The sequence below is a fragment of the Erythrolamprus reginae genome, chromosome 4 (assembly GCF_031021105.1).
Source record: "Erythrolamprus reginae isolate rEryReg1 chromosome 4, rEryReg1.hap1, whole genome shotgun sequence".
Classification (NCBI taxonomy): domain Eukaryota; kingdom Metazoa; phylum Chordata; class Lepidosauria; order Squamata; family Dipsadidae; genus Erythrolamprus; species Erythrolamprus reginae.
This window is the reverse complement of record NC_091953.1, coordinates 94,278,474-94,304,704: the sequence shown is the minus strand read 5'-3', so window position 1 is coordinate 94,304,704 and position 26,231 is coordinate 94,278,474. Positions and strand designations below refer to the sequence as shown.

At 38.6% G+C, this 26,231-nt stretch overlaps 1 protein-coding gene across 3 annotated transcripts in view; it reads right to left on the bottom strand.

Moving 5' to 3' along the window:
* OCA2 (OCA2 melanosomal transmembrane protein) overlaps positions 1-26,231 on the bottom strand; it is a 243,910-nt gene that overhangs the window by 32,982 nt on the left and 184,697 nt on the right. For all 3 annotated transcript variants that reach the window (XM_070750932.1, XM_070750931.1, XM_070750930.1), the window contains exons 22-23: positions 24,161-24,254; positions 10,790-10,883 (exon numbers count right to left, since the gene is read on the bottom strand). In XM_070750932.1, coding sequence (XP_070607033.1) covers positions 10,790-10,883; positions 24,161-24,254 — 188 coding nt within the window. The remainder of the gene's footprint in view (positions 1-10,789; positions 10,884-24,160; positions 24,255-26,231) is intronic.

Sequence of the window (26,231 nt, the reverse complement as noted above, 5' to 3'; positions counted from 1 at the left end):
GTTTAATATAAGAAATGGGAAGATAGATGATCTTACAGAATTACAGATTTATTTAAATAGAAGCTCGGGACTGAATGTCTAGCAAAAGATATCAGATAACCTAGTTACAAAGAAATCAAGATCAACTATCACTTCCCTATTTACATATATTTTAATTTTTTAAAGAAACATTTTCCTTTTTAGTTTGCACATAACTGATCTCATCAATTAGAAGTATCAACAAAAAAGAATACTGTAAAATTACATTGTTTAATTAAAATATACCTTATTGATATTATATTATTGTTGTCAGTGTCCCACGTCCAGCTCAGCTGGTCATGGATTTGAGGACCAGAAGATGGAGTACTGGCATTGCAGGCCAGTGTTCTTACCATATGAGTCTGAGAGTGAGAGTGGAGGAGAGTCACAGACAGAGAGACCACAAGAGGGTGTAGCACCTCCAGTTACAGTCCAAGGGGAACTGAGACATCTCCCCCTGGCCTATATAATTTATGCATGGTGTGTTTGTGTGTATGTTTGTTTTTAAATAAGGGTTTTTTAGAGACTTTTTAATATTAGATTTGTGATATATTGTTCGTATTATTGTTGTGAGCCACCCCGAGTCTGCAGAGAGAAGCGGCATACAAATCTAATAGATAGATAGATGTTGTGATTCAGTCTGAGGCTCCTCAGGGAACGGCTGGAACTCTGCCGGCTCCATGCTCAGAGGGGGAGGACGAGGAACAGGAAGAGGAGGAGGAGGACCAGGCAGATGGGAAAGAGGAATGTCAGGACGAGGAGGAGGGGGAACAGCCTGAGACCCCCGGGGGGGAGCTCTCCCCAGCGAGTAGCCTGGAGTCATTAGATGAGAATGCACAAGCCATCATAGATATGAGGCAGAGAAGGGCAGCACAAAGAAGGGGACAATTAGCCAGGTATTTCCATCCCTAATAGGCAACAGCTGGGTTTGGGTGTGGTTCTCCTCAGAAAGGTTGAAAAGGCAGGCCCGCCCTTCCTGTATTGTGGAGAGTTATCTTTTGGGAGTCCTGTGACCTTGCTTCGATCCTTGGCATCTCTGATTCTGGCTTGTGGCCTCGAAGGCTGAAAACTTGGGGGAGGCGTGGGTTTTATTATCTACAGTGGTGTGTGTGCCAGCAAGAAGCCTGTTGTATTGTCTGGCCGTCGTGACTCTTCTGTGAAGCTTCATAGCATTCCAGTTTGTAAGAACAGTTTTTGTTATCTGTGTTTCTTTTCAAAGATATAAAATGACTTTGCTTTTTACCAGCGTGTCTGGCTACTCTTTTTAGTTGGTGTTGACGTCTGGGGGAACCCAGACAGAACAGATGATAGATAGATAGATAGATAGATAGATAGATAGATAGATAGATAGATAGATAGATAGATATGGTAGTGTCTGAGTCAGAGGATGTTGGGGACTTAGAGGAGCAGGGCCCTTTATTAGATGCAAGAATTAGGAGGATGAGATCCCGGCATGAATATCTCTATAGAAAAGGTCATAGGCATTGAATAATATGGGAAATTTGACCACACCCTGACAGTATATATAGACTGGCTGATGGGAAAAGGGGTGTGGAAAAAGAACATTCGTAATGGAAGACAGAGCCTGGGAACTGAAAGACTTTCTTATTTCTCTGGATCGTTGATACCTGGTTATTTGTTTATTTGACCCCTATGACAATCATTAAGTGTTGTACCACATGATTCTTGACAAAGGTATCTTTTTCTTTTATGTACACTGAGAGCATATGCACCAAGCCAAAATCCTTGTGTGGCCAATAAAGAATTCTATTCTATTCTATTCTATTCTATTCTATTGTTTTCAGCTGTAAAATGTCTTTGTACTGCGTAAGTAATTAGTCAAAGAAGAAACATCAGAATGAGAGATTTATGGCTTTCCGGCATCTGGACCCCATTATCTATTGTTAATGAGAGACTGGATCACATTTCATTGCGTTAACTCATATATTACAGAACTGTGTTTGATAAAATTATACTGTGCTATGATAGCTTTTAAATTCATTCTATATTACACATCACATATTATCCTGAAAAAAAATTAGGATTGTGATCTGAAATTTGATTTTGACTAATTGTTAAGGATTAATTATTTAAATATTCCATGGGAATATTATAATTCATTTAAATTATAATATTTTTATTGTTCTTTAGAATGGGTTGCTAGGTCGACAGATACACTTCTAACCAGATAGGTATCCATTTAATTGTAATTAGTACACACTTTTAGTCACAATATCATGAAGTATTGTATCAAATGCTTTGCTGAAATCAAGATATATGATGCCTCCAGCATTCTAATTATCTGCTAATGGTTAATCATTTTTAAAAAAATCTGATCTGATAAAATTGTGTCTGATAAACACCAACACTCCGCAGTCTGCATTGGTTGCCGATCAATTTCTGGTCACAATTCAAAGTGTTGGTCATCACCTATAAAGCCCTTCATGGCACCGGACCAGGGTATCTACGAGACCCCCTTCTGCCGCACGAATCCCAGCAACCGGTTAGGTCCCACAGAGTGGGCCTTCTCCGGGTCCCGTCAACAAAACAATGTCGTTTGGTGGGCCCCAGGGGAAGAGCCTTCTCTGTGGTGGCCCCGACCCTCTGGAACCAACTCCCCCCAGAGATTAGAATTGCCCCCACCCTCCTCGCCTTTTGTAAGCTCCTTAAAACCCACCTCTGCCATCAGGCATGGGGGAACTGAGATATTCTTCCCCCCTAGGCCTTTACAATTTATGCATGGTATGTTTGTTTGTATGTATGTTTGGTTTTACAAATAAGGGTTTTTTAATTGTTTTAGTATTAGCTTTTAGTATTGGATTTACATGATGTTTTCTACTATTGTTGTTAGCCGCCCCGAGTCTATGGAGAGGGGCGGCATACAAATCCAATAAATAAATAAAATAAATAAATAAATTTATTCTTCACAAACCTCTGCAAATTTTTATGGGTCTCCACATAGTTCTTAGGAGACTTACAGATTTCCAGAGTTCATCAACATAAGGAAGTCCATCTTTGTATCAATCCATAGTACATGAAGATGGCTGAAGGTACCTGGAGTTTCATTACTCCATTTGACAACATTTTTGTGTCAAATGCAATAAGAATTGTCAGTATAAGCAGGACACACTAGCTGCTGAAACCAACAGGATGATAAGGAAAGGGAGAACATGTCCAGCTTCTACATAAGGCTTGCAATCAATTTAATATGCCACATGGCCAACCTGTAGGCATCTCTATTACCTAGATAACAAGTAATGTGCAGGAAATCCTCTCTTTTTTCTTCTCCTCTCATAGGAATGTGCTTAATACAAACACAATGCATCTCTCTGAATAGCCAACATTCTTTTGAATTCAAAATCCAAGAGATTGAAATTCTCTAGACAAATAGCCCAAGACCTGAATAGCAACTCTCTGTTGCCCTGGAGTCCTTAGTTCTTCGTTCATGTACCAATTTAAAAGATGATCCAGTCACACATATACTGAAAGTTGGGGATTAGTATTATTTAGAGAACCTCCTTTTAGATTTGATAAATGATGGCTTAACTTGAATTTGAATAGAACTTATTATTTTCTAAAACCAGTGTATTAAAACTGTTTTTATGTTAATTCCCAAGGTTAGGTTTTTCAAGTTAACATAATGTAATCTCTTGCCTACAGTAGTGAGAAAAAGAAGAATTTTCTATTTGTATTAGAATTTTTATTTGCCTTTGGGTGGAGGTTGAATTTAAATAACATATCATCCTAAACTCTGTTATCTGCCTCATTTCTAAAGGCCTACCAACATTATCAAGATACAGTACAACATATTTTGCTTACCAGTTCAATTCCAAATGGATAGATTGAGTTACATAAAGCCAAATTTTGTAGAATGCTTATAAGTTTGGGGGTGGGGGACAACTTGATTGCTGCTGCTTCGTATAAAAGTACTATTGTTTTTTTAACTGTGAATCTAAGATCAATCTGTTTTGTGATTTAGGTCTGGAGGTTTTGTTAATTTGAATCACCTTCTCAATGTGATTATATAGTGCAGCATGTATCTGAATTATAATTGACCAAAACAAATGGAACCATCTGGCCGCGAGGGGAGTCATATAATGAAAGCACAGTTGTGCCCTTGGAAAGCAAATATCATTCTTTCTTACATGCATAATGCAAATGAAAATTACAAAACTTGCATCACAAAGATATGACATCATTTGCACCTTTTAACCTCTGAATATCAAATTACTAATCAACCAGAATTTGACTAGAGTCTATTGAGGAATAGCCACGGGAAGTACAGTGGTACCTCTACTTAAGAACTTAATTTGTTTCATGACAGGGTTGGTAAGAAGAAAAGTTCATAAGAAGAAGCAATTTTTCCCATAGGAATCAATGTAAAATCAAATAATGCATGCAAACCCATTAGGAAAGAAATAAAAGCTCATAATTTGGGTGGGAGGAGGAGGAGGAAGAAGAGGAGGAGTACAGTCACTGCCAAAGGAAAAAGGTGAGGTGAGGGGAATCAAAAAAATTCAAAATTTTAAGGCTTAAAAAAAAGAGGGACTCTGAGGCAGCGAGGAGGAGCATGCGCCTCCCATACACGCAGCGTGAGGCTGCCTCCCATACACTGCGCCAGAGAGAGAAACCCAGGTGGGCAAGAGAGGGGAACCTCCCGCTCCTTTGACCAAAAGGCGGCTACTGCTGCTGCTACCTGCTGCCTCTTCTTTCCTATGCTGAAGGGCTCCCCTCTCCTCTCACTCGCTCGCTTTTTAGCTGGGATTATCAAGGATTATTTTTTATTTGCTTAACAAGTGATAAAGAACAAAATACTGAAAAGCTGATTTAGCACTATACACTAAAACACAACTTGCAAAAAATGAATATCTACATAAAGATACATGAGAGAAAGAGACAGACAGACAGACAGACAGACAGACAGACAGACAGACGGATGGACTGACAAATAATTGATAGTTATTTGATAGCTAGAAGACAGATGAACAGCAATATAGGTTCCTACCAGAATGGTAAAGGACGCTGCACCGCTGGCAATAGTTGAGTTGTATGCGCAGCTTTGGGGGTCTTGCAGATGCACGCACACGTCCCAATGTGTTTTTGCTTCTGCACATGTACAGGAAGAAAAATCTTTCAAGGGGACATATATGTGTGCGAGATTTTGGCAATTCTTTTGCTTCTGTGCAAAAGAACACTGAAATCTCTCTTGTGTGTGCATCCCCTTGCAAGATTTTGCTTCTTGCACATGTGCAAAAGCAAAAAATATGCTTGGACATGCACCCGCACCTGCAGGACACCCAAAGCTGCACGTGCAGTGCAACAGTAGTGGAGGTAAGAGCAATCCACCCTGATGCACAGGTATGGAATAGGTGGTACCTGGCTCAATAGTAGTAACTGTGAGAGGGATCTTGGAGTCCTAGTGGACAATCACTTAAATATGAGCCAGCAGCTGCCAAAAAAAATTCAATGTAGTCCTACGCTGCATTAAGAGGACATACAAGATCATGTCAGGTGTTAGTACCTCTTTGTAATACCTTGGTAAAACCACATTTGAAATATTGTATCCAGTTCTGATAATCACAATATAAAAAAAGATGTTGAGATTCTAGAAAGAGTACAAAGAGCAACAATGGTGATTAGGGTACATATAAAGAACAGCTACAGGAATTGGATATATCTAATCCAATGAAAAGAAGAATTAGGTGACACGATAGCAATGTTCCAATATCTAAGGGAACAAAGAAGAGGGAGTCAAGCTATTCTCCAAAGTACCTGAAGGCAGAACAAGAAGCAGTGGAAGAAAACTAATCAAAGACAGAACAAATTTAAAAACAAAGAGAAATTTCCTGACACAACAGTTAATCAGTGGAAAGGCTTGCCTTCAGAAGTAGGTGCTCCATCACTGAAAGTTTTTAATAACTTGTCTGAAATCTATTGGGTGGATTAGAGGTTTGTTAAAGCAACAAGAGATTGAGTGGAAAGTATCTTTTGCTAGGCACAAAAATGTTTTGTGATGACATAATGATTAGTAGAGTTTTCAATAGTCTTTACATAAAATGACATCAAATATTACTAGATACTGATTTACCATATGAGGATTTTTTAGACGTAATACTGAAGATATGCTACAACGATGTATGCATTAGATCAATATTTAAAACTACTTTATAACAACTTTCACTCATTATTTTTGAATGTGAACAAAGGAATGAAATGTTATTATTTCAGTCATCAATCTCTAAGAAAAAAATTGGAAATTTGTGCTTATATCTCATGGTATATCTTGATTATTAGGCCAAAATGGTATGATACAATCTAGCTGTGGTTGAGTGGAAATTGCCCTTCATAAGATTTTTTTCCCCGCTACTTTTATGCAATTAATCAATTTTTATATCATTTTGAAATCTATTTTTTGCAGAACAGTAACTCATTGCAATTATAAGTATACTTATGAAGCATATAGATAATGACATGAAGTACTAAATTTCGCTAAGCAGTATCACTTACACCTCAATGAAAGTAAATTAACATTGTGAAGAGAACATGCTGAGTTAGGATTGGTCAAATTTATTATCTTCTCCTAGTACAGGGGAATCGCACCACCATGGCCAGGGGTGGGCAGCAGGCAGGATGGGGTGAAACGCAGTTCCACAGGCGGAAATGAAGCTGTGTGCCCAGCTCCAGCTGACTATCCCCCCTCCAGTCTCCTTCTCTTCCCCAGAAAGCAGCAGGGAGACCAGCACCAGCATGAGTTGCAGGGGGGCTATTTCCTCCCCCTCTTTTCTCAACAGCTGATCGGCACCCATTCACCTAGCTACCCAGCCTGAGGCAGGCAGCAACCCAGGAAGGAGAGCGTGGGAAACCCGAAGCAAATTGTCACCCCAGAGAGTGACACTGGTGAGGTTGTAAGTTGAGGACTTAAAAATTCACTTGAACGATGATGATTGTTCAAACCACTCCCACCTGATCACATGGTTGGCAAGCCACTCCTACCCAGTCACATGACACTCAAGCCACACCCACAAAATAAGTCACACCCGCCATGTGGCAGTAAAACTTTTGGCTGCACATTACTGACCGTGGCTGCTTCTACCTCAGTGCCAAATGGTCCATGCCCCCCCCCAACACACACACATCCTGCACTTGCCCTGGCAGCATCCTGGCAGTAGCATCCAAGTAAGGGAAAGAGAGGGACCAGAGAATGAAGTGGGCACATTCATCCAAAGCTGCTGCTTATTCCAACAGTCGAGGATGTTGCAACTTGGCTGTTGCAAAGAAGTGGCAGCTTTTGGTGTGCCACTTTCCATTTGGGAGCCGCTTTGCACCTTGTTTGCAACCCACTCCAAAGGGAGCTCAGATTGTGGCAGTGTTCTGGCTTCCGCTGCCTTGTGGGATCTAAGGTCGACCCAGAAACGCAGGAGTGCTTCAGGGTGCCTGACCCTTCTGCTACACTGTGGCCAGAGAGTGAAGGAGGGCAGCCAAATCCTCCCAGGCAGCTGCTCCCCACTTCCCTTCCCAGAGGGACTCACTTCTCCCAAAGTGTATGCAAATTCAAGCCCCGCCGAAGCTCTGCTTGAACATGGTGAGAGACCAAGCTGTTGACATTATCACCTCATCCCTCACTGCAGGGCTGGGATGCAGGGGAGGTAGACATTAGAGCCTTGGAGCAACTCCCAGCCCTTGCACAAGTAAAGAAAAACTTTACGCACAGGCAGAAAGTTAATTGCTTCACACTCACAAGACGGTTTTTTCTTCACTTCCCTCCACACAAAGGCTGAGAGGCGCTTGCAGTGGGGTGCAATTTGGGGATGGCAGAGAATGGGGCAAAGTGGGACAAACTGCACCTTTTGTGCAATTTTTTGGGGGAGGGTTAGGTTTGAATGTATGGTTTTGTTTTGTTTTGTTTTACTGTTTTGTATTTTTTTATAGAAGTTTTTAAATATTTTTTCAAAAGTTTCCATATATACATCAATGCATATACCTTAAGACATATTAATAATGTACATAATTATACATTTTTTATCCAATCAATCATGAATCATGGGGCTACCTTTGAAGAGTGTTCATAAACTTCAACTCATCCAAAATGCAGTTGCGTGAGCAGTCTTGGGCCTTCCAAGAAATGCCCACATCTCACCATCACTCTGCAGACTGCATTGGCTACCCATCTGTTTCCGGGCACAATTCAAAGTGTTGGTTATGACCTATAAAGCCCTACATGGCATAGGACCAGACTATCTCCCCGAGTCTTCGGAGAGGGGCGGCATACAAATCTAATAAATTGAATTGAATTGAATTGAATCTCCAATACCAACTTCTGCCATACGAATCCCAGTGACCAGTGAGGTCCCACAGAGTTGGTCTTCTTAGGGTCCCGTCGACCAAACAATGTCGTCTGGCAGGACCTAGGGGAAGAACCTTCTCTGTGGGGGGCCCGACCCTCTGGAATCAGCTCCCCCCAGAGATTCACATTGCCCCCACCCTCCTCCTTAAAAACTCATCTTTGCCTCTTCCCCCTGACCAATGAATGTTTTCAGTATGGTTGTTGAATGATTGGTTTGATAAGTTTTATTTTAATTGAATTGAATGGTTGTTTTAATGTATTATTAATTGGATTCATATTATTGTTCTGTTTTTCTACATGCTGTGAGCCACCCTGAGTTCTCAGAGAGGGGCGGCATACAAATCCAATTAAATAAATAAAATAAATCAATAAATATCCTATTTTGGCACCAATTTTATGCTGTTGTTTATCAGTCTGTTTTCTCTTCTTTTCTTTACACTCTGGTATTTTATTTGTATTGTATGATAAAACAATATTATTATTATTTTTAGGAATTATAACATTTTTTAAAACTCTGGTTGGATTCAGACTGATAGTGTCTCTCACCCACCCTTAAATTGCCTGAAAACTATAGTAGCATAAAATGTGCTGACTTATTGCCAAGATCCTATCGTGCCACTGTTGCAATGTTCCAGCTTGCTGTCAAATGATAGTATCTGGATGTATTGAATTATTGTTTGCAGCTAAAGCTATTGATGGATCCCTCTGAATTTGTTTTCATTCTTCTCATTCTCAGTCACACTCAAATAGCAATAAAAGATCTACACCAAGCAAGGCAAGGATGAGGCACTATAGCTCTTTTTTCCCCTTCTTCCTGGTGTTTTTCCACAAGTTCAGACTCTGCTTTTTTCGGATCAACAAAGTGATGACTTTACTCTAGCTCACATCACTAAATCAATATAAACCAGGTATTCTGCTTAATATATGGGCAGTCATTTTGTTAATGAGAAAAGGGATGATTAAGGGAGCCTTCCAGGAAACAAAAATCAAAACCAGGAATTTCAGAATGGGGGCAGGGGAGAGAATGTTTGTGATTATTTTTGAAGTGTAAAATCAGTTGGGGCAAAAAGGAGATAAATAAGAAAAGAACAGGCAAATGTCTACTGCTGGTCCCAGTACAGTGATCCCTCGAGTATCGCGAGGGTTCCGTTCCAAGACCCCTCGCGATAATCAATTTTTCGCGATGTAGGGTTGCGGAAGTAAAAACACCATCTGCGCATGCGCGCCCTTTTTTTCATGGCCGCACATGCGCAGATGGTGGAGTTTGCGTGGGCAGCGGGCGGCACCCAGGGAAGGTTCCTTCGGCCGCCCAGCAGCTGATCTGCTCCGCAGCGCGGCAGCAGCGAGGAGCCGAAGATGGGGTTTCCCCGTTGCCCAGGCAAAGGGGAAACCCCATCTTCGGCTCCTCGCTGCTGCCGCGCTGCGGAGCAGATCAGCTGCTGGGCGGCCGAAGGAACCTTCCCTGGGTCTTCCCGCCGCCCAGGCAAAGGGGAAACCCCAAGATCGCTTGCCGCTTGCCCGTTCACCCGCCCACCCAGCCGCTCTCTTGCCGCTTGCCCGTTCACCCGCCCGCCTGGCTGCTCGCTTGCCGCTCGAGAGCAAGAGGGGGAGAGATAGAGAAAGAGAGAGAAGGAAAGAAAGAGATGAGAGAGGGAGGAAGAGAGTGTGAGAGAGGAAGAAGCAAGATAGAGAAAGAGAGAGAGAGAAAGAAAGATGAGAAAGGAAAGGAGTGACGTCATCGGGTGGAAAAATCGCGATATAGCGTTTCGCGAAGATTGAGATCGCGAAAATCGAGGGATCACTGTAATGGGGAAAATTAAGACAAGTAGAAGGGACAAATGTGTTCAGCTGGCCTCAACCTGAAGGCCCTCTAAGTTCTTTCTATTTAGTGTCATATTTGTGGAATGAATTAAGCCAGTCATTCTTCCCCAACAAGCAAATGACAAACAGAACTGTGACATAGGGATAACAGGGCAAACAGATGCTTAGTCCTACCTTTCAACTGCAGCCTTAGGAAGTGATTAAGCAGCAAGGTACCCAGGGATTGGAGAGATATGGAGTTTTGTTCAGTGTGTTTGCCCAGCTGGACCTGGATGCTCAGAACAATGTCTTCAGTCTTAAGGCTAAACCCAGCCATCTCCTCACCACATAACACACACATAAACTCAAAAGGTAGACTTGATGGACCATTGGGTCTTTTTTCTGCTGACAATTTTCTGGGTTTCTAAATACAAACTTGCTAAGGAATAATCAACAAAGCTCATTATTTTTTGTTAGTGGGATGGAGACTCACTCAATTAACCCTTTTTGTTATGCTGTTGATTATGGAGACTTTCTTCTTCGTCATTTGATATTTTTTAAATTAGTGAATGATCTCTAAAATGCAATCAAATTCAATACCAGAGGAGTGTCAGGTTTACAACTTACCTGAAAAATTCCATGAAAGAAAAGCCATAACCATGCTGTTCTGCAATGCCTGCACAAACAACATTTGCAGAGGCTCCAATCAATGTCCCATTACCTGAAATTCAATAAGTAACAGGTTAAAAAAAACACAGCAGATATTTGGGGAGTCTTTATCTATGGATTTTGGCACTCAGATCAATGTATAGACTAAATGTAAATGAGAAAGGAGAGTCATCATTTTACATTCACCTGAAAAGAAATTGACAGAACAATAACTCCCCTGCCTATAAACAGTTGCACCTTTTCAAAGGCAGCCTGCCTTTGTGCTCCTATTTTGAATGAGACAAGAGACAGCGAGAGAAAGAAAAACTATTGCACTGTGTTGTTAAGATGACACATTCAAAGCAATTTGCTGATTATTTCTTTCAAATTCAGAAAAGTAACATTAAGATAAAATGAAAAGCATCGGAAAAGACATCACTGTTGACAGGTGGAACAATGGAAACGGGGGGGGGGGGGGGGTCCATCATCTACCCAGAAAGTTATGTAACAGTAACACAATAAGTATCTTTAAAATATAAGATACCTATTGTATCTTATACAATGACTTTTAAACCTAAAAACACACATGTGGGTTCACATATGCATGGAAAACAGGAATTTCTTCTCTGCCACAAAAATGGAAGAATACTGAATTTAACAGGTTACAATGTTTATGTCTTCCATTCTTGGGTTAAGAATCTTCTCTTGAAAACAAAAAAGCATAAATATAAACTCACAGAATTTTTTAAAAATCTATGTCTATGTAACATATCAGAGATGGCAAAACTTTTCAGCACCAAATGCACTTCGCGCATGCACACACTCAGCTGGGCCATGACCAGGAAGACGAGCTGCCCACAGAACATGCGCACATCAGAAAATGTACTTCCGGTTTCCAGCGTGCATATGTGTGCCAGCCAGCAAGTCTTCTAATTGCTGCAGCACATGCGCATGCACCAATCAGCTACAGAATATGCACATGCTAGAAAATGGAAGACCAGCTCTTCTGATTTCTGGCACTGCCGCATGCACAAAGGCCAGCTGATCGTCAGGTGTGCATGCATGCCAGAAACCTGGAAGAGGAACAGGCAGTGCTATACATTCCAGGTGACATGACTCTGCATGCAACTTTGAGCACATGTGCCATCGGTTCAACATCGCAGCAATATAGAAACATAGAAGATTGACGGCAGAAAAAGACTTCATGGTCCATCTAGTCTGCCCTTATACTATTTCCTGTGTTTTATCTTAGGATGGATATATGTTTATCCCAAGCATGTTTAAATTCAGTTACTGTAGATTTACCAACCACATCTGCTGGAAGTTTATTCCAAGCATCTACTACTCTTTCAGTAAAATAAAATTTTCTCACGTTGCTTCTGATCTTTTCCTCAAATAACCTCAGATTGTGCCCCCTTGTTCTTGTGTTCACTTTCCTATTAAAAACACTTCCCTCCTGAACCTTATTTAACCCTTTAACATATTTAAATGTTTTGATCATGTCCCCCCTTTCCCTTCTGTCCTCCAGACCATGTTATGTTAACGATACCTTTGTAAACTGGTGAAAGATAAGAGTATTCGAACTCTAAATTCTGATGAGTTATAGCTAGATGTCATTTCGGTTTTTTATAATAGATTGCAGTAGACTGAGCAAAATTTAATCTGAATTAAGGGGCATGCCATAATTTTGAGAAGAACATGAAATATAATAAATTCACAGAGGTGTCTGCAAAAAGAGTGAGGCTTTGTGGTTGTGATCATTTTAACTTTTAGACACCGTCCCTGTAGACACCCCTGGAAATCTGGGAATTGTGGCATAAAATACAGTATAAACCAAGAGAGGGAAGCTGCGACAATGTTTTCTAAAATGGAGAAACAGTGTGTGAACAGAGATAAGCAATGGATTATCCATGGCAAACTATAACTGTGATAAGTCTGTGACAGTTTCAGAATAGGATTAGTCCCAACAGTAACCGAAAATCAATTACTGTACATGCAATTTGGTTTGGTTTTTCCATTCTCTTGTCAATGAGCAGAATCTGAGTGTTCTTCCTCTACAAACTAGAAAAAAGACACCTCAGAGCATTCTCTCCAATGTTTACTTAAGAAATTGAAAGACTCATTGAAGTAGAAAAATATTAGGTGTTTTGCACAAAAAAGTCTGTGCAGTTCAGAATGTCAACATGGATTTTGTGTGCATGTGTGAATAAGTCATTATATAATGGTGCGGAAGCTGTCAAAGATCTATGACCGTGACTTATAAAATGAAGCAAAAGACTGCTCTTCAAATGTTAATTTCATCTCAGTTTTCACACTCAGCATAACTATATCTGAACAGAAGGAAAAGATACTTATTTTGGATCATCCTTAAATCCTAGATTGAATTCTATTATATTCCCCCACCCAAAAAAATCACAAATTCACTTCTTTTAATATGTGCAGGCTTCAATCACCCATTCATACACTCCAGGTTGAAATCTTTGGATTTCTCTTCCAGTGTTTTGAAATTATTCTCTAATTTTACTTCTCTGATATCATTTGCTAAACCCACTAACTGATCAAATGGACTTTACTTGACTGGGGATGGAGACTACAGCTGCAGATTTTGTTGTATTAACCAATCAAAGGCAGGAAAGTACCCTTATACCCTATTTCTTATATTTGACTTCATATTTTTCAATGTGAAAAAAGAACCAGAACTTTCCGGGCACAGAAACACACATTATTCCACTCCAAACTTCAGTGATATTTCTTATTGCATTGTTTTTCCATGAAATAGTTTTCACTTATTTCTGGCCTTAGTTTAATAAACTGCCCAAACATATACTCCTACACGCAGCTTCATAAAAGTCTACTTCCCTTATTCAAAATGGCATTCTTTATCACTAGTGTTGGGCGAACCCAACGAAGTTCGGGTTTGGCGAACTCACCCGAACTATGCGGTGAAGTTCAGGTGAGTTCGCTGAACCCAAACCCAAAATTTTGCTTGCAGGAAGCCGCTGCAGTTTCCTTTTCTGTAAAAATAAACAAGGAGGTGGGGAATTCCCCACCTCCTTTTGTTTCCTTTTATTTTTACAGAAAAGGATGCCGCAGCGGTGCTGCAAGCAAAAGGAGGCGGGATATCCCATGAAAGGTTTCCGGGGGTGGGGCTTTGATATCACAGAGACTCCTTCTTCCCCGTTTTGGCTGGCCAGGAAGTAGTATCCGTGACATCAAAGCCCCGCCCCCGGAATTCCTTCCTGGGATTCCCCACCTCCTTTTGCTTGCAGCGCCCCAAGCAAAAGGAGGTGGGAAATCCCATGATGGGATTCCCCACTCTCCTCCCGGGCAGCGGTGTTTTGTGGCGTTCAGCCAAACCTGAACCCAAACCCCAATTTTACCTAAACTTTTTTAAAAGTTCGGGTTCATTATGCCGAACACTGCAAACACTATTTATCACTACTTGCTCACTTGGTTAGAGGGCTAATTTCACTTTTAAGTTTGCTTTTAGACTAGGGGGGAGGTGTGAAAGAGGGGAAAACAATTATTCCTGAGTATTGTAGAATTCCAGAACTTTTATCAATCTTGCCTGAGTAGCTCCCCTTCCTTCCAAATATTTCAGTGGTTTCCACAGGTTTCCACATTTTGCAGATGTCTCTTTCTGACCTTGCCTGCTCTTCCTGTTTTTGTATATTTATATATCACTACAAGGCAGGTGTGCCTGGTCACAGTTGTCTTAATTAGACAGCAAGATTATCAATGTCTACATGAGTCTATATATGGACATAGCACATAAACAAACAAGAAAACCATAACAATAATTTGATACATTCATGTTCACCAGATTATCAAATCCTTGCTTTTTCTGATTTCTTTAATACTTAAAAGTACTAAACATTTCTTGAGAGTTTGTTAATACTATTGTATCTATTTCAGTACTAGAAAAAAGAACACCCATGGGGTAAAAGCAAAATACAATTCAATGGCTAGGTACAATAAATATAGTGAAAACAGTTTGATGTAGAAGAATAGGAAGTGTGTATCTTTAACCCTAAATTAGCTGATCCCCATCAAGTATAATAGCAGTTCTCAATTGTTGAAAGTTGCCTTGAGTTAGAATTACCAGCCCAATCAATGTTTGCTCAGGGAATTAAGGGGAGAAGTATTTACTTGTATGCCATTCTATTCCAAAAGATTTGTGTTAACAATGAAAACAGTTCAACAGTTCAGCTGTTATCATTTGGAATGGAATGGTATACTATACCACAAATAACTTGTGCTAACAATGATAGTTCAAAACCAATTCCATACAAACGTAGTGCTTTATTTTGTTTTTAAAAAAATCATAACCTTCTATCCCACAAGAAAGATGTAAGCAGGAACTGGAAAAGGTGCAAAAAAGGACAACAAAAATTATCAAGAAAATGGAGCACCTCCCTTTTGAAACCAGGTTGCAATGCCTTGGTCTCTTCAGCCTTGAAAGGAAGCATTAAAGAGGTGACTTGATCAAAGTGTATAAAATCATGCATAGAATAGAAAAGGTGGATAGAGAAAAATTATTTTCTCTATCACACAATACTAGGACAAGGAGGCACTCCCTAAAGCTCATAGGTAAGAAAGTAGGGACAAATAAAGGGAAATATTTCTTCACCCAGAGGGTCAATGGTTTATGGAATTCACTTCCAGAAAAGGTTGTGACAGCTGTCAGCCTGGATAGCTTCAAGGCAGGATTAGACAGATTCATGGATGCCAAGTGTATTGGTGGTTATTGAAACGGATGTCCAATTGCCGCCTCTATGTTGGTTGAGGCAGACAAGATTCCCTTGGGTACCATTTCTTGGGGGTCTAGGGAAAGGGAGAGTTTTGCCTTCTCTTTCTGCTCAAAATCCCCATGTATAATTGGTAGGCCACTTGTGACACAGAATGCTGGACCCGATGGGCTTTGACCTCATTCAGCATGGCTCTTTGTATGTTTTTAACAATCAAGCAAATGCAAATTTCCTCTGAAATAGTATTCAAATCAAGTTTTCAAAGCTTTCTGAAGAATAGCAAAGTAGGGGCAGTCTGAACCTCAGAAGAAATTATTCTGAAAGGTTGGAATAATGACCAAGAATACCAGTTTTTCCCATAGACCTGTCAGATAGAAGTATTCCCTATTAAGCTGAATGCACAAGATGGAGAAATTCACTGTGAGCGATTTTCCACTGTTGGAGTAATTTGCATCAGTTCTACAGATTTATCACAACACAAACAGTGCTGCCTTCATTTTTTGTCTATGGAGACACTTGATCCTTTCATTTCTAGGTCAAAGTATGTTAACAAATGGCAATTATTTTTTGCTGACATTGAACATCATTAAAAAATGTAGCACAGTGCTGATTTTTATTGAGGCCAAAACAGAAAAGGAAAGTTTCTAACAGGAAATCCATTGGGGTGGCTAAATAATATGGCAACAATAGTCATTATTTTTAATTCTTTAATATCTCTCTTTAAATCCCCTTCTTAGTTAGGTTTAGTCTCACAAATTGTCATTGTTACAGCTTCAGCATAAAGATACAGTAAAGAAATTACAGCTATAAGTTCAATATTGTTTTTATAAATTTCAGATAAGCCCTGGTCCTTTGTGGAATTGCTTGCTTCACTAGTAACATTTGATGAAAGATAAATCTACACACTGAATCTCACCAGTTAAACAATGAGATGCAATCTATCTAACAGAACACATTTTCAGAGGGATTAAATTTAATTACAAAGTTACGACTTCTTAGTAATTTTTATTGAAGTTTAAAAATAAAAGATAAAAACTAATGCAAACAAGGTAAAATACAAAAAGAAAAGAAACATAAAAAGTACAAGAAGAAAATAAAAATGAGGGGAAAGGAAGAAAAAATATGGGAAAAGGATATGTAGGTACAGTATATTATATATGTGTGTATCTATATCTGTATATCTGTATATCTATACCTCTAAACCCAGTTATGGGCTGCTGCCACCACGGGGGGGGGGGGGGGCAGTCAGGGTAGTAAGTTTATGCACTATTTATTGAATACTTACTAGGTTTTTTATTGTCCTTCCTTCTCTAGTACCTTAGTATGATCCTTAATTACTTTTAAAATAGGAAATAATTAAATAGTATGTTTTTACCCATAAGTGCTTTAATCATTTTAATCATTATCTAGAACTGAACTTTTATAGCAATTAAAGAAAATTGAGCTACTTGCCTAATCTGTTATCATACTGAACCTTCATTATTGAACTATAGACAGTTCAATAATGCTGTCTATCATTTGTCATGTTTGTGGCTATTGAAATAATGTGACTTAATCAACTGAAATAAAGTCTAAGCACCTATTTGAAAACTTATCTTGGTTGGTAAGCTACTCCCACCCAGTCACATGACCTTTAAGCCATCCCGGATGCATGATTGTCAAGCCACTCCCACCTGAACACATGGCTGGCAAGTCACTCTTACCCAGTCACATGACCATCAAGCCACACCCACACAATAAGCCACACCCACAGTGTGTTAGTAAAAAAAATTCCAGCCCTTCGCTGTCTCTATTTCTATCTCTAATCTCTATCTATCTATCTATCTATAAATCTATCTATCTATCTATCTATCTATCTATCTCTATCTCTATCTCTATCTCTATCTCTATCTATAATATATATATATAAAGTCTTTCACAAATTTCACACTTTCCTTCAATTTTAATACAATAGTTTATGACTTTTCAATTTACTTTAAAATAAATAAATATTTATTTAAATTATTTAAATCTGTTGTTTTACCAGAAAAAATAGCTTCTTCCATATCATATCTATAAACAAATGTTTAAAGCCTCAATATTCAACAACAGGAAGAGCCATGGTGGTGCAGTGTTTAGAATGTAGTACTACAGGCTATTTCTGACTGCCAGCTGCCAGCAATTTGGCAGCTTGATTCTCTCTGTCTCAAGGTTGACTCAGCCTTCCATCCTTCTGAGGTGGGTAAAATGAGGACCCAAATTGTTGGGGTAAATACACAGACTCTGTAAACCACTTAGGATTGTAAAGCACTGTGAAGCAGTATATAAGTGTAAGTGTTATTGCTAAATGCTATTGCTATTCAGTCCCAGTCGGGAGTGGGTTATAAATCCTGTTGCTATTGGTTTGTGTGTGTGTGCTTGCATGCACATGTGACAATTTTGTGCATGCGCAGAAGCATCCCAGGCAGGTGGGCAGAGCCTCCTGGTTCCGCCGCTACTGGTTTGACAAACAGGGCCAAACTGGGAACAACCTACTGCTGGTCCTAGTCAAGAAAAACCCATTTAAAGATGCTGGGGGGAGGGAAATCATGATCAAATAAGCAAGCCTTATAAGTCTTATTTTTACTTTTGAAGGTCTTTATGTTTATTCCTTTTAAGTAGTATCTCAGAAGTCAATTATCTTTTTATTCTGTCTTCATCATTCTCCCTGTAGCAGCGGGAAGAAGGGAATAAAAGGAGATTTGGCAGGAAGGGGGGAAGTGCAAGAGGAGGAAGGAGAGGCTTGGCTGGAAAAAAGAAAAAAGCAGAAAGGTAAGGATAGGATAGGAAGGGATGTCTAGGGAAAAGGAGTTCTAAAGGGATAGGATAGCTGTGGGGGGGCTGGCCCTCTGGAATCAGCTGCCCCCACCCTCCTTGTCTTTCATAAATTACTCAAGACCCACCTATACAGCCAGGCATGGGGGAGTTGTGACACCTTTCCCCCAGGCTTTTTATATTTTATGTTTGGTATGTATGTGTTGTTTGGTTTTTAAATATGGTAGGGTTTTATATGCTTCTTTTTTAATATTAGATTTGTTTTGCTATAATATTGTTTTTTATTATTGTTGTGAGCCGTCCCGAGTCTTCGGAGAGGGGCGGCATACAAATCTAATAAATTATTATTATTATTATTATTATTATTATTATTATTATTATTAAATAAAATAAATAATAAAGAAGAAGCAGCTATGGAAGGAGAGCCCAGCCAGCAGTTCAAGAGCGAGTGAAGAGAGAGAAAGAGGAAGAAGGTCCAATCTGCCACCTGATTACCACCGCTCAACTGACCTGCCTGCTGTAGAAAGGAGTAATAATCACCCCACTACATTACCTGCCTGCTGAGAGGAGACTGACCACCACTCCAGCACCGGAAGTAGAGGTGCATCAAAGAGGGAACAGTGTGGACCATAGTTCCCTCTAAGCTGAGCAGTGAGCAATCGCTCACTTAAAAATCATCATCAACTCAGAGTTTTCCAAACCTGCCCAGAAGCCGAGAGGGAAAGAGTGAGAGGGAAGGAGAGAGAGAGGAAGAGAAACAGATAGAAAAAAGAGAGGAAGGAAAAGAGAAAGAAAAAGAATGGGAGTAAGGAAGAGAGAAAGAAAATCAAAATCTAGTTTGAAACTAGCTCAACTATTTAAGTGGCATTTTGATATTGATAGAGTTGCCCTATTATGAGCTCACTGTTATAGACACACAGTACAGTATTTTATTTTGAAATTCTCTGAGGCAAAACAGGGTGCGTTTTTTGTTTGTTTGTTTGTCTGTTTGTCTGTCTGTCTGTCTCTCTCTCTCTCTCTCTCTCTATCTATCTATCTATCTTTCTATCTATCTATTTATTTGTTTGTTTATTATTTCTGTGCCACCCAGTCCCGAAGGGACTGCCGCTCAGACACTATACTTTTCCGCCCACCCCCCCAAAAAATTAGAGGGAACACTGGTGTGGACTGGCAGCCATACGAAGAGGACCAGGAGAACCCAGGCTCCAGCGATCCTTACAAGGGTCAGTACTACATCTATTTTTTTCACAAAGTAGTAAGATCAGAATGCCTTTTCAGGATTTTGAAAATGAGAGAAAGGGTTAACTCTTCCCAAAAATGGCAGAATCAATACTTCTTATTAAATATTAAACATATCAAAGAATGTTTTGAGCAAATATAGAGAGAACTAATTTCTGCCATAAATGAAATTGAGATAAAATAACTCCGTACAGAATTTTCATATCCCTATGCAATTTTCAACTCTGGAACCTTCCAGCGTAAAAGATTAGATTTAGTGTATGTCTAATGAAAAATAGAGATTAGAAAGGCAGTCTGTCAGAACACTAAAATGGAAAATGTAAATTGACATATCAAGACCAGTACAGTACCAAAGACAGAAAATAGGGGACTAAAGAGGAAAGAAATTCAGTAAGTCTTTCTTATAAATCAATATGTTATTATGGTCATTGATCAATCCCAAGTAAGATAGCAAAGTAAGTGAAATAGTAAAAAAAAATTGGGAAAATCTTAATAATTTTAGTACTTGAATAATTTGCTATTAACCCATTTTTACAAGTGTAATTTACTAGACTCAAAAAGAAAAAAAATGTCTAGGTTAAGAGAAATAATAAAAAGGAAATGTAAAATATGCCAGAGCTGCCCGGTCTATGAGTCAAAAATAGAAATGATATGAATCAATCAAACATCTTAACAAAATGGTCACCACAATAAGACATGCGTCAGAGATTCAGCTTTTCCTGAATCACAAAAGCAGAGCCAGTCTCCCATAGGGATATTATTAATTTTACCTTCCAAGAGTAAAATATAAGGAAGCCAGAATAAAGACCTTATGTTTCCTTGAAGTGGTTGGGTTGTGAAAGATAGAAGGCTAGTTGAAAAAGGTTCAAAGTTCTCCAGAGGTACTGATCGCTTTGCTAGATCATGTTGATGTTCACTATCTAAAGTTGTTAATCAAATAATACATTTAGCTTTTTAAAAACCTATAGATAATAAGGCATTCAAAGAAAATCCAGATGGGGCCAATTTGGTTTCTAGTTTTCGGTGCCAAGGAGATTGAAAATTGTCAATCACAGGGATAGGTTCTAAAACTACTAGGAAGAAATTTAATTGAAGCTAAAATTAATCAGTAAAATCCAGGCCTTGGCTTCAACCTTAATTAGGCTGCTTCCAATCATAGTACAGTAATGCTGTTGAGAAGACAGCCTGAAGGAAGTCTGGTCAAACTGTTTTCAAATTAATCAGAAACTTGGTTCTGAGGCCCATGAAGCAATTAGCTCCAATTTTAAGCAACAAAGATTTGATATCTATTAGAATATCTAAATTCACACTGAAAAAGTTGAAAATAACCACTTCACTTATCAGAGTGTTATCAATAGCAAGCTTTTTTTTTGCCCCAAGGCCAAGTTGCTGAAACATTCTTCCTACATATTTATAACATGGTATCTGGTCTATAATGTTGCCATCTGTTCATCTTTTATCTTTAGTAAACACCATTTAGATATCAATGTATCTTTCTAAAATTGCTCACAACAGGATGCAAAAAATGGGGGAAATATTAACTATCTCAAAATATGAAGATAGCAGCTAGATAAATGCTTAAAGAAGCAACTGAAATTTTTTCAGACTAAAATCCCAAAAGGAAACTTTAATTCTTTAGAAAATATGCATGAAGAAAGAGCAATCTCTAGATAACCAAGAAAAAATAGGATCTGTTCCATTCCATTACAAAAGTCTTCCATATGAATAATTTTTAGATACTCACAAAATTTAAGATTATTTTGCACACACACAAAAATAACCAATCTATCTTCTGCAAGAAACTGACAAATTTGAGTGCTACCCTATGTATGGTAAAGCAGACTTGATGAGTCAACAACAACCAAAAAGTCTTTTTTCTGGAAAGTGGCCACTTTAAACAGCCTAACAAATATCTGGAATCATATTAAAAGAGATATCATATGTCAATTCACTTATAATCAAAGCTGTAGACATATCCATGATCTTTTATCAAGGTGTCAAGCACCACACAAAAATAGCAAGTTCCAATAAAAAGTTTGGTACCAGGGTTACAAAGATAAAAACAAGCCTTCCTGAAGAGAAATGGGTGGTCTAGAAACATGAAATAAAACTAAATAAATAGTTCCAAGTGTTTAGATTCACTTTATAGCAGGAAAAATAACACTTAGACTTATATATTGCTTAAGCAGTTTACAGAGTTAGCCTATTGCCCACAACAATTTGGGTCCTCATTTTACGGACCTCGGAAGGATAGAAGGCTGAGTCAACCTTGAGCCAGTCAGGATCAAAACTGCTAGCAGTTGGCAGAATTATTGCATTCTAACCAATACTGTGAATAAGAGATTATCAATATCAAGAATAGGTTATTAAGCTGATTGTTTCATCAAGGCTTCAATTTGCTTAAATATTTAAGTTCTCTTTACTTCCTACCAACTACAGCTTAGGTTCTGTAGCCATGATTTTGTTCAATTCTGATGCTGCAAAGCTTCAAAATCATTATCAGCTCCCTTTGATAAGCAATCAATTATTGAGCTAACTTCTGGCTCTTTACAAATTGGTTTTAGTCTACTTAAGCTGCAAGTTCCTTTCTTTTCTGCAGATCTTAGCATCAGAGTAAAGTATTAGCAGAGAGACATAAAACCTTGTGCTTTTGAAATACTAGATTCCATGGACTGGTTTCCTTGGATGAAAATGTCTGACTGAGTCCTGATTAGATCCTATTTTAGAGATCGATGAAAATGGAGGAATATGCATGTCCCACAATTTAGATATTTTTATTAAATATTATAATGCAATATGAGAATGCAGCATCAAGATCATCATCATTTTTGTCCTTGTAGTTTGTTACAAGTATCACTGATCTCTAGGACCAGCTTGGAAAACATCTTCTTCATTCTCACAACAGAGTTTCTTTCTCTTCCCAAAAAAGAAATCTAAAAACACATTGGTGAAATTAGGAGAATTGGGGGGGGGGAGGGGATATTGTTCCAGTTTGCAGGATGCATATAATCAGTAGTCTCACGATGTACTAGTCCAATTTTTTAAAGAATGGAGTGCAGAGGTAAATTTTGCTTGGTTTCACTTTATGGCACTGGATCATAAATGCCATAAACATAAGACCAATGTTCTGGTCAATGAATCAAAACTACAACCATATCTATAACCACCTCAAAAGTGGATAGACCTGGTTCCAGTGCTGAAAAAGACACTGCCGATGACTGTTCCAATGATGGTAATGATACATGGTCAAAACCACTTTAATACATATAATTATGACAGCTGGATAAAGTATAGTGTTTGAACAAGGACAGTGCTAGTAATGATGTCTAGCAGTTCCTAGTAGACAAGAACATTCATTTACTATATGTGTCATAAGATGACTGAGAAATAACTCTGTACTATGGCAATGAATGCAAGGAAGTAAAACATTGTGACTATCCAGTCAATTGGGCCCCAGGCAATTTTGAACAGAAAAGATATTAGGGGTGATGCTGATGACAATTACCCAGTTAAGAATACTGAAATAATACAGTAGTTGCTTGTAATAACTGCTGTGTTACATCTGAGAAAGTTAAGGCACGCGAGATTGAAATAGGAGAAGACAGCCATAGGTTAGTAGATACTACCTAAGGGACTATCTGCACTCAAGAGGCAAATGTTCCAGATTATACTCTTCAGAAGCAGAACTAATGCAATGGTTTTCAACACTTGAGTATATTGCAATGGTTTTCAACACTTGAGTATATTATCTACAACATCATGATGAAAGTGGCCAATACAGATGTTAATTGTAGGATGATACTGTCATTAATACCATCACTAATACCATCATTGGCCAGACCAGTGAAATCAAGCATGAAGTCAATTTCAGTCCCACTTTCTATTTCTTTGAGGATATAAAAATACCGATTGCATGTGCTAACAGAATATATTATAAAAAATGAATATTTTTAAATGTTCAATTCGATTAGTTATGGATCACATTTTAGTTAACTACAAAAGAGTTTAATCTGACAGAGAAATTAAAAATCACAACCCTAAATTTAGTGTGTTGCTTTAGCACTCACTGATAATATATACAGGGTGCGTTCCAAAAGTAATGCAATTATTTTTTTAAAAGTAATTTATTGAACAGATTTGCACAAACACTTAAAATCCTTCAAAGTACTGTCCTTGAGCCTCTACACATTTTTTTCCAACGACTCTGCCATGACCCTGGAAGGCGTCTTCGGTGACCTCTCGCAAGGTCTTCGTCACGGCTGATTGGATCACTTCTATGGACGAAAAACGGGTTCCTTTCAGGGCTGGGAACAAAAAGAAGACTGCTGGGGCGGTGTCAGGACTATTGGGGGGAGGGTGCAGCGTTAGCACCTGGTGTTTGGCCAGGAACTCGCAGACTTGTAGCACATTGTGGCAAGGCGTGTTTTTTGTGTAGAGGCCCAAGGACAGTACTTTGAAGAATTTTAAGTGTTTATGCAAATCTGATCAGTAAATTACTTTTTAAAAAAATTATTGCATTACTTTTGCAACGCACCCTGTATTTCTTCAAACTATTACTATCATTGCTTACCTCCAAGACAGGCACCCATGGCTAATGCAAAGATCAGTGGTTTTACAGGTAAGTTAACCTCAGGATCTTGACTTAGATTGAGAAGTACAGGAATCTACAAAAGGTACATTATAATAATAAATAGTAAGACAAACAAAAAGATTAAGATTAAATATGATCATCTGTTACATTGAAAACAAGAAACTTAATTTCTAACTTCTTTTAAAAGTACTTGGTACAATTATCCTGAGATGAGGTGAGTCCTCATGTAAGGACCCTTCATCTAAGTACTTTATGTACGGAAATTAGCATAAAGGCAAAAGCTACTCTAGTATTTCCCTTCAGGACCACAGGAGCTTTTAAAAGTAATCCTACCAAAACCATAAAAGCACACAAAGTATCCAAAGATTGATCAATCTCAATTTTTGCCAAAAAGGCAGTTAAAGGACAATGTGAGAAGTATTTTGAATCAGTGGTGGGCTGCTCCAGGTTCGGCCTATTCGGCGAACTGGTAGAGGCGGCGGGAGGTTCCGCCCACCCGCTTGGTGGGTGCATATGAAGAAGCATCTCAAGCACAATGCACAGACAAGCGAACTGGTAGTGATGGGATTTACAACCCACTATTATTTTGAACCTCACTGAGTATCTACAATACCACAAGGAAAAACAATCATAGCTGATATTTTTTGCATAAAGAGAAAGTTTGACAACTTAAATTAGGTTGTTACGTTTTAAGTTTTGGTAAATATAGACTTTGGAAGAAATTAATACTTTTATGCAACTTAGCAAACTGACATTGTCAATGGAGATTTGATTAAATCATGAAATATATATAAAAGGGTACAAGGGAAGGGCACCCTTTATTTTTTATTTTAGCCTAACATATTTAGTTTTGTCTAACATATATGGTTTTGACTACATATGTTAGACAAGATGAGAAAATATCACATTCAAATATTTTTTTTAAGAAATGTATTAATTGAATCTTTGCGGATGAGTTTGTGTGTATGTGTAGCAGTTTTCTTCAGTCACAGATTATGGACTTGATGTGAAGATGTTCTACAGTGTATTTTGCATTCTAGATAACAACACACACATCCCTTATCCCTTTTGAGTTTTATCTCTTATTTCTGCCTCACAAAAGACAGAATCAATGGAGGCCCTACATTGTACAGTGTTGGAAATAACAATTTTAATTTTTTGTAAAAAGATATTAATATTCTGGCTAGGAGTAGACATACAAGAAATTTCATCATTATTGTTATAGCTGATTTAATATAACATTTTCTAGGTCATAGTAATAAAACTGAAAAATCTTAACAGATGGCTCACAGTTGGCAGAATATACTGTAATAGCAGTTTATTGAAATAAATGTGTAGAAAATAAGGTTTTCCCAAATAACACTCTGAAGGTAGAATCTCTCAATGGTTCTGTCATTTTAAAAAAAAGAGAGAGGGGGGTCAAGGTGTTCCAGAATGTAAAAGTCACCATTGGTCATTTCACTCTTCTCACCTCATGTTGGCCTTCTCCAGGACCCTTCGACTAAACAATGTCATTTGGCAGGCCCCAGGGGAAGAGCCTTCTCTGTGGCGGCCCCGGCCCTCTGGAACCAACTCCCCCCGGGGATTAGAACTGGCCCCACCCTCCTTGTCTTTTGTAAACTACTCAAGACTCACTTATACCACCAGGCATGGGGGAGTTGAGACACCTTTCCCCCAGGCTTTTTTATACTTTGTTTTATGTTTGGTACGAATGTGCTGTTTGGTTTTTTAAATAATGATAGGGTTTTATATGTTTTTTAATATTAGATTTGTTCCACTACTATATTGTTTTTATTACTGTTGTGAGCCGCCCCGAGTCTTCGGAGAGGGGCGGCATACAAATCTAATTAATAATAATAATAATAATAATAATAATAATAATAATAATAATAATGTGTGATGGGGAGTCTTTCCTTTAAGAATACACATGCCAATTCTATGGCTATCCTCAAAAAGGAAAAATAAAAGAACCCAAAGGGTTATCAATATCTGAAAAATTCTAGATCAAATAAACATACCATAGCTTCATCTTTAAGCACTTAAAAAAACA